Source organism: Callionymus lyra, chromosome 17 (assembly GCF_982586985.1).
Source record: "Callionymus lyra chromosome 17, fCalLyr1.hap1.1, whole genome shotgun sequence".
Taxonomy (NCBI): Eukaryota; Metazoa; Chordata; class Actinopteri; order Syngnathiformes; family Callionymidae; genus Callionymus; species Callionymus lyra.
Genome location: NC_141834.1, coordinates 805,814 through 815,602, shown reverse-complemented (window position 1 = coordinate 815,602; position 9,789 = coordinate 805,814). Strand labels below are relative to the sequence as shown.

General features: G+C 36.8%; 1 protein-coding gene across 1 annotated transcript; it reads left to right on the top strand.

Annotated features, from left to right (window-relative positions):
- The first annotated feature begins 634 nt into the window (after positions 1–634).
- frk (fyn-related Src family tyrosine kinase) lies at positions 635–7,999 on the top strand. The gene is made up of 8 exons (XM_087812191.1): positions 635–1,145; positions 2,816–2,937; positions 5,159–5,322; positions 5,873–6,041; positions 6,096–6,254; positions 6,768–6,949; positions 7,163–7,328; positions 7,401–7,999. Exons 1-8 carry the CDS (start codon positions 760–762, stop codon positions 7,622–7,624), a joined length of 1,572 nt encoding a protein of 523 aa, XP_087668317.1. The 5' UTR covers positions 635–759; the 3' UTR covers positions 7,625–7,999.
- Positions 8,000–9,789: the final 1,790 nt, after the last annotated feature.

Sequence of the window (9,789 nt, the reverse complement as noted above, 5' to 3'; positions counted from 1 at the left end):
GTTAACCCTGAAAACAACATTTGAAATACATGGAACATGTTTATGTACTTTATTTGCGAATCTCACTTTGGACAAATACATATAAGAAAACATTAAATTAAATAAATCGCAATGATAAAATAAAAATTCGTGAATAAAAAATTAAATATTATCAAATTATGTAATTAAAACAATATGTTAGTATTTATAAGAGCATATCTTTTTTGAGTATTTTCTTTTATTGTTTAGGGCTTTGTGACCCTGGTCTAGAAAAGCGCCCTATAAATATAAATACTATACTTACTTACATTTCTGAAATACACGTTAAGGGGTGTGGTAACTAGGTTTATGACGATCAGTGTTTTAAGCTTTGTTTGGTTGACGTAATATGTCTATATATATGTCTGTATTTGAGATCAAGGTTGACTTTAATGTAGCTTAAAATAAAAGCTACTTCTTCCTCTCAATACCTCTTGGTTTTGAAGCTTCTAAAATGTGATTTCCTCTAGAGTACGAAAAAGACACGCTTGAATACATATAAGTATTTAATAATAATAAAATACAATTTTTAAATTGCCCGGCGCATTTTGATCACGCCCACTGGTATCATATGACGTCACAGTACCGCTCCTCATTCCTGGGCAGGTGCAGGTGTTGTGTGTTTATTGTTAGTTCCCCAAAATAGCGAGACGCGGAATCTCTCCGCTTTCCTGGTGAAACAATGACATCCACCGTCGTCCCTCCACACTGCTGAAGTTTATTTGGATCCGAAGAGGAATCATGGAGATCCAGAAGAGATTATCCACGTGTTGGGAGAGATTCCTGGCTTGCTTTAAAAAACCAGAGCAGTCGAGGACTCGGCAGACAGCGACTGAACCTCCCGCGGTGGTGATCGTGAACCCGGCGGCTGGGAGCCCCGGCAACAGCCGGTGGGCTTCACCGAGACAATCCATCGACACGAACGGAAATTTTTACGTCGCCCTCTACGACTATTCCGCCCGGACGGAGGAGGACGTGAGCTTCAATGCAGGGGACACGCTGGAGATCTTGGACAGGAGCGGGGGAGACTGGTGGTTCGCTCGGGCCGTCACTGGGATCTCGAGTGCCAAGCAGGGCTACATCCCTGCCAACTACGTGGCTCCTGTGGAGAGCATCAATGCAGAACCGTGAGAAAACTTTTACATTATACTGTTATAATTGCGTGTGTGGTTGTATGAATGAATATTTGAAAGCATATATATGAATTTCCCCTCGCGGGACTAATAAGGGATTCTAAAAAAAAAAATATATATATATATATATATATATATATATATACATGCTTTCAAATATATTCATGTTTATCTGTACTGTTGTGTTTAGCTGTGATTTGAGTCCAAAGTTGGCCCTCAACTGGTTAATGAGTAAAAACCAGGAAGTAAATCTGGTCGCTGGTAATCATTCCCAGTGGAAATGTAAACTTGCATACTCCACCATAAAGGGCCAATGAACACATGATCACATAAACCTTATCGAAAAATAATATGTCATAAACTGTCTGTTCAAAGTCGTCCATTTGTGTGAGTTTATCAGTGGTTGAGTATAATTAGTGAAGCTGTTAAAATGTTCAAGTAACGTGAACAAAAACCTTTGGACCAACCATTCGTGTTGTTCTCAGTGTTATCTTGATCTTTTTAGTATATTACTCTTTTAAGTTGTTTTTTTCGTTTTTTTTTATTGTTTCAGTGCTTTGTGACCCTGGTCTAGAAAAGCGCTCTATAAATATAAATTACTTACTTACATTAATATTTCAAAGTAAGATCATTGCACTACTTATGGATGTGTGTTGTATCACCCTCTCTTTGTGATCTCATGACTAACTGGTTTTAAACCTACTTTCGGAGTGTTGCTGCATACAGGTTTTTCTGGTTTACGGTAATCATGCGATTTTGATTCATCATTGATTGTTTGTTAAACACAAACAAACAAACCAGAAACCCAAAAATATTTTGTTTACACGCAAATCTGGTGTTGTGTGTGTGTGTGTGTGTTGGCCTATAGAGTGAATAGTTGATTTAGTTTATAGTTCATTTTGGAAAAAAAGATCAACAAGATCATTGCCAAACGTATAGAAGCAAATATTTGCTTTGTTGACAAAAAAGAAAGCTTTAAGATTCTTTATAATATATATATATATAATATATATATATATATATATATATAAACACAGGTACTCGTCAGATGTGATCATCCGCTTCCAAGTATATGGAAGTGTGAGTCTGAATATGAGCCCATGGTTTGTCAGAGTGGTATGTCAGGTCCAGGACTCAATATAATTCCCCATATAAACACTTAAAGGGTAACTAATGTGTTGAATTGAGTTCCAAAAAAAACACCTTTAACTGAAATATTTACGTTAAAAAATGTGCTTAAGCCCTGCCCACTAAAAACAATGTTTTTCTGGAGCTATATCTCATTGAACCCCACTATTATATCATAATGGCCTCCGCTCTCGTAAACTCTTGCGCACTGACACAACTCGATGTTTCACCAATCACAGAGAGTGGGTGTTGTTGGGATAACAAGATTGAATCTCCAGAAAAACGAAGCATTTTCTATGGGCGGCGCATTAGCACATTTTCTAACCTGAACAAAACTGTTTTGTTAAAAATATTTACCAGACACATACTGATGAGAACAATAGAGTTCCAACATATATTTAAGAGACACTCAAATCAACACATAACCTTTTAAATTATTTACTTTCTTAGTTTTTGTTTTTATACAGGATCTACTTTTGTCATATGTGACGACTGGGTGAGGTAGATAAATAACTGTTCTTGGTGTTTTGCTGCAGCTGGTATTTTCCTGAAACCAAGCGGCTGGATGCAGAGAAGATGCTGTTGGCGGAAGGAAATGAACATGGAGCTTTTCTCATCAGGAATTGTGAAAGCCAGCGAGGAGAGCTCTCCCTCTCGGGTAAGTTCAAATATAATAAGAAAATATCACCAACGCATGTCCACACCCTTTGCATAACATTTTTAAGTAATAAATATAAATAATAATATATATGTATTCTCGTGAAGACAAAAATGGAGATTTATTTGTTTCCAATTTAATGTTTTTATGTATTCTGACTGACTTTTGTACATCTTTAAAATGTTGTGAACTCCTGTTTCCTTTTCAAGGACAGTCCGTAAGCACGTTTCAGCACTTATATTTTTTGGATTGCACTCTGGGATAGTTTGTACATTCATATTTTTTAACACATTTTTATATCGACGGGCCTTCCACTGTTATTATGAATTGCCTTAACCTAAACATTTCATTATATAAATTGTAAGGTGAATTGATGCAGTCAAATTGTCTCCAACAGTGATGAGTTGATCGACGCCTGACAAGATTTTAACTTTAAGTCTTTGTTTATATAGATTATCCTCGTGTCAAGTGGTTGCCATCAGTGGTGGCCATTAGGGTTGCCTACGTGTGCATATGGAATATGTAGGGCCCGAGAAAAGATCACAAACAACCCAATATCTTTTGTTCTAAATTATGTAAGGGTGCTACTGTATGTGAGATTCTAATAAATTGGACCTTTACTTTTAACAATTTGAAATAATTATTTTTTATGATTCTGCTTTAAATGCAGAACTATTCTGTCTCTTTAGGATCAGATTAAGGAATGTTAAGCATTTAAAAAATGTGTGATCCTATATTTGTCTCTGACACTTCCTGGTAGTTGCTTTTTACGATAAATAAACTTCTGTACTATAATTAAAGTGTGCCAAACAGCTTTACCGGTTCTACCACTAATGAGTGATGCATTCTTCAACCACTGTGGATTTTAGGCTGAAAGTCTTCTTTACTATACAGCTTTTTAGTGCTGACTAAAAGGCTGACTGAATAAATTTTAAACTATTTTTAAGTTGTGTGCTTTTTAAATTTGGCACAAACATCTTTATGAAGTGAACAGACATGTTTGGGTTTTATTTTAATATGTGTCCCCTACACTAGTCTAGAGTATAAATAAACTAACCATGTACACATATCTATTACTCATACAGTTATTCAAAGTTTTCATAACTTCTATTATTGACTTGTTGGTTCCATTTATTATAATGAATAATTAAAAACAACAAACAAAGTGTGCCTCTTAACTACGAAACAACAGCAGACTAATCATAGTGGTCATTTTATAGAAGCTGATAATAATTTTAACACGAAAATCTTCAGCCACTTTTTCATTTTAATAAGCGGAGAAACTATCACACAATGCAGGTATGAAACCAGTCACAAACCAGGTTAGTTGTGTTGAGGCAACATTTAATTTTCTCAAACCAGAATTAAATTGAAACTTTAATTATTCTTATCTAACAGATGACCACACCCACAGTTTCATTGGTGCTCACCATGTTCCTGCTGGCCGCTGTGTATAATAAGGTCGAGCTGTTTTCTGTGCATGCACCATGTTGTCAACTTTTTTGTTGTTACAATTGGATTAAAACACCTCTAACAGGCCTAGCATGTGTATAACAATGTTTTCAGTAGTTTTACTGGAAGTTTGAAATGGCTTAATCTCCTCAGAGAAGATGTTTGATTGGAAAAGGGGCTATTTCATGTGGTCATGACCTAAGAAACGGTGAACGTGGGTAGAATCTTTTAATGAAATAACTATATATATATATATATATATATGCACGCACGCACGCACGCGTTTGTTTCACCTTGTAAAACTAATTTTTGGAATAAACAAACCTTTGCAAGATATTCAAACGTTCTTGGTTTCGCGCGTGCATCTCAGAAAATAAACATGACAATAAGTCCCTATACATCTGAAATTCTGTTAATTAATCAGTACCCATCCCCACAAAAACTGCTAACGGTTTGAGGAGTTAGGACGACCAGAATAATTTGGATGGGATAGTTTATTTAACGTCGTTCTTTGTTTGTTGCTGGAATTTGGAGGTGGAGGTTTGAAAACACTCCCTAAGCATCCTTTGGAAAGACGATGTCCCAGAATAGTAGCTTGTGAAAGAGATTCTGGATTTTTTTTTTTTTTTATCTTAGTACTAGTGAGATTTGGATTTTTAATTTTCTATAGTTCTTATAACACTATACGTTATCGAAATATCCAACTGAGTTTTGATTTTATTTTTTTCTTGAGTGTCAATGTTTAAATAAATACCTATTTTACTTGCAGTGCTAGACAGTGGGAGAGTGAAACATTACAAACTAAGGAAAACGGAGAGCGGAGCCTACTATGTGTCAAAAACGATGGCATTTGACACTCTGAAGCAGTTGGTGCAATATTATTCCAGGCAGGCTGATGGACTTTGTGTACGTCTTGGTGAACCATGCAAGAAGGTAAAATTGAAAGTTGAAAGTTCCTATACAATATTATGATTATCTCTCTATTCTTTAACTATGCTAACCAACTTCATACAGAGTATGTTTTACTTTTCAAGGTAAAATAGTTTTGATTCTTTATTTTATATTTTATTTTTTTCAGATTGGATCTAAAATGTTTAAAGGCTGTAACCCTGTGTCTGTGCCTTTTTTTAAAAGCTATGCTAGTAAAAGATGCTCATCCATAAAACCCAAACCAAATGTAGATGTTGAAAGATAACAAGTCTCTTTATTGTTTTTATTATAGAACACTGTTAGGCTTTTTTTAAATTTATTTCATACTATTATTTCCGAACAATAACAATTAATTAGTGTCCGTGAAACCCTTTAAAGCCAAGGTAATCGGCATTCGCCAATTACTTATTTATAATAAAATACTACATTTATCATTTACAAGTAGTTTGGATGTACCATTTTGCTATTTAAATATAAATGCATGTAAATATTATTGTATTCTTTATTATATATAATATATATATAAAATTCACATCACAAGTGTGTTTCATAGATCGAAGTCCCCCAGACCTATGGCCTGTCATACAACACAGTGGACCAATGGGAAATAGATCGCAAGTCCATCAAATTGCTGCGAAAGTTGGGGGCCGGTCAGTTTGGAGAAGTGTTTGAAGGCTTGTGGAATGAGACCACTGCAGTTGCCGTGAAGACACTCAAAGAAGGTACACACTTCAGACGACTTTGTTGCTTTCATCACTTAATAACTGTCTGTACAGGCACCATGGACCCACAAGACTTTCTCAGAGAGGCACAGATCATGAAGAGGCTGCGGCACGCCAAACTCATACAGCTTTATGCCGTGTGCACCATGGGGGAGCCCATCTACATCATCACAGAGCTGATGACAAATGGAAGTCTTCTAGAATACCTGCAGAGTAAGACCTTGTTTATCTCATCTTTTAACCATTTGTCAATCGAGGTTTCATAGAATAGTTCAATTTTACCAACATAGACCCCTGATTGTGGATTATTTAACCATGTGATGCTTGATTTTCTTTCTTTTTTTTAATTTAAAAGTAGCAACCTGGTGGCTTTGAGCCCCCTTGAAAAGTCTTGGAAAACTTATTCGATAAGTGGGTTGGTGAACACTGACAACGATTCAATGGACACAATTAAAAGAATAAAGCCATATCTTGATTAAGCCACAAAGTCTGAATGTTGTCCAGAAAGATTGGAGGGAATCCAGCTACTATGAATATACAGTAAACGTATATAATTCAGGAGACCGCACCTCTTTACTTTATGTAGTTTCATTTGCAATTATGGTCAGTACTAAGAAAAGTTGGTTATTTTGTTTTGTCATTTTTTTGTTAAAATAAACTTTGAAAGGCACAAAAATATGTCATCTGTGAAAATAATGAATGTAAAACATTTGCGTGCGACTCCAGAGGACAACGGCAGCACTCTACGTATCTCTGACCAGATTGAGATGGCATCTCAGGTGGCTGCAGGCATGGCTTTCCTAGAGCTTCAAAATTACATCCACAGAGACTTGGCTGCAAGGAACGTCCTGGTGGGGGAGAACAACATCTGCAAGGTTGCAGATTTTGGCCTGGCCAGGGTCTTCATGGTGAGGTTCATTTTAGAAACGTATACAAAATGTGTTTACTTGTAAAAAAAAAATAGTCAGATGATCGTGTCTCATTATAGTTGGACTCCTAAAGCCATCCAAAAGAATCACACATTTTTAACAACCTTTCCATTTTAGGGGTTTCTCTCTGATTAAAGATGACGATCCAGTGTTTGACAAAAAAAAAAAAAAGAGTCTGTTTTGTGTTTCCAGAAAGAGAACGAGAATGTCTACGAGGCTAAAGAGGGGACCAAGTTCCCAGTGAAATGGACCGCTCCTGAGGCAATCCACAACAACAAGTTCACCATTAAGTCTGATGTGTGGTCTTTTGGAATCTTACTGTATGAGATCATGACCTTTGGCCAAATGCCGTATCCAAGTAAGAATTCATGCAACCATTGTAACTTATCTATTCATCGGTCTCCTCATTTTTAAATATTCTTATTTTCAGGTATGACAAACTACCAGGTGGTCCAGAAAGTCCCCCTCGGGTACAGGATGTCATGCCCTCCCCACTGCCCCAAAATTATGTATGATATCATGATGGAGTGTTGGACGCAGAATGAGCTGGACCGACCCACATTCGAAACACTGCAGTGGAAGCTTGAGGATTACTTTGACCTAGACCTAACATCTTATGACGATACTAGCCATTATGGCCTTGGGTCAATCTAAGGATTTCTGTTCATTCTCGGTTTCATTTGTCAGAGGATTGTCGCTCCAGGTGTTGCAGCTGAATGCAGAAAGAATGCAGGAGTCACTTGTCTGGATTATCAGGTTCTCCAGTCCAGATTTCTCGCATTCCTTCCGAGAGCTGCCATTGCTGGTTCAAGATCTTTCTATATACTACTGTTTTTAATGAACTGACATGTACAGTTTTTAAATATGTATGCTGCATATTCAAGTTCTTATATTTTTTATTCTGATCAAGATTAAATACAATATTTAATATAAACTGTGCCAGAGATTACCATTTTAAATTAAAATGATTGAAGAGCAAATACTCATGAAATTATATTTAATTATCATAAATAAATGCATGCAAATGTTTCACACTTTTTTTTCTTGTTTTTCAATAATGATACAACAATAAATATGTATTTTTTTACTGAATAAAAGTAGATAAAGGGTCACCAACATAATGGCTTCTGGAAGAGTTTTATGTGTTACCATCTTATATTACAATAATATTTATTTTATCTTGAGATAATTATTTGAAAGAATAAGACATACATGGTTCAAATTATTTTAATTGTTACTGTCTACATAGAAACAAGTTTACAAACTTTACACACTTATAAAAACCAATAAGTAAGTAAGTAAGTAATATTTATTTATATAGCGCTTTTCGAGACCAGGGTCACAAAGCGCTTAAACAATCAAAACAATACTCAAAAAAGTACATACTTTAAAGATCAAGATAATACTGAGAACAACACAGGAGTTCGAGAAATTCAAGGAAAAGCCTGAACAAATAGAAACGTCTTAAGATGTTTCTTAAAGGAGTTAGTAGACTCCATCAAGCGCAAAGAGAGAGGAAGATCGTTCCAAAGCTTAGGAGCAACAGCCTGAAAAGATTTCTCTCCTCTGGTCCTGAGCCGTGTGCGTGGAACCATAAGCAGATTCTGATCCACAGACCTCAGAGCCTGAATCAGATCAGTGATGTAAGGAGGAGCCTGACCATGAATAGCTCTGAAAGTAAGAACCAGAATTTTAAAGTTGATCCTGAAAGAAACTGGAAGCCAGTGAAGCGTTTTAAGGACCGGAGAAATGTGAGTTCTTCTACTTGAGCGGGTCAGAATTCTTGCTGCAGAGTTCTGAATCAACTGCAGGCGAGACAGCTCCTTCTTGTTAAGACATGAAAACAAACTGTTACAATAGTCCAGACGAGAAGAAACAAACGCATGGATTACAAGCTCCAGATCACGTTCCGACAACATTTTCCTAAGTTTAGAGATTTTTCTCAGTTGAAGGAAACAGTTTCTGGTCAGTTTTCTGCAGTGTCGAACAAGAGACATGTCTTTATCAAATACAACACCCAGGTTTCTCAGGCTCAGTTTGACAGACTGACCTAAGTCACCCAAGTACTGACTCAACCCTGGAATCTTATCATCAGGAGCAATCACCAGAGTTTCAGTTTTGTCCACATTTAGCTGTAAAGTGTTTTCACTCAGCCATTGTTTGATTTCTAGCAAACAATTGACTAAGCTGTTCAGCCTCTGGGGCTCAGTTGGATCAAAAGAGCAGTAGAGCTGGATGTCATCAGCAAAAATGTGATAATTAACATCTGGAAATCTCTGAATGATTTTAACGAGGGGAATCAAGTACAGCAAAAACAATAAAGGACCCAGAACAGAACCATGAGGGACTCCACACAACAGATCTGCCGATTCAGACCTCATTTGATTGGCAGATACACTAAAACTGCGCCCAGAAAGGTAAGATGAGAACCATTCTAACACAGACCCAGACAGTCCAACTTCATCCCTCAGTCTTCTCAGCAGGATCTGGTGATCAACTGTGTCAAAGGCTAGGGACTGATCCAAAAGAACCAGAACAGCGAATTTACCCGAGTCAGCCGACATCATGATGTCGCTGGACACTTTCAATAAAGCTGTCTCCGTAGAGTGATGTTTACGGAAGCCAGACTGAAACTTCTCATGGATGTCGCTCTGATCCAGGAACAAAGACAGCTGCTCAGACACCACCTTCTCCAATATCTTGGACAAGAAAGGGAGCTTAGAAATAGGCCTGAAATTACTGAGGTCAGTTGGGTCTAAGCCTGGTTTTTTGAGCAGAGGTTCCACAATGGCATGTTTAAATGCATTGGGAAAAACCCC

Coding starts and splice junctions, on each gene's coding strand:
- frk (XM_087812191.1), top strand. CDS start 760: ATGGAGATCCAGAAGAGATTATCCACGTGTTGGGAGAGATTCCTGGCT. Junction 6,042..6,095: donor CGTGAAGACACTCAAAGAAG/GTACACACTTCA, acceptor CTGTCTGTACAG/GCACCATGGACCCACAAGAC. Junction 6,255..6,767: donor TCTTCTAGAATACCTGCAGA/GTAAGACCTTGT, acceptor GTGCGACTCCAG/AGGACAACGGCAGCACTCTA.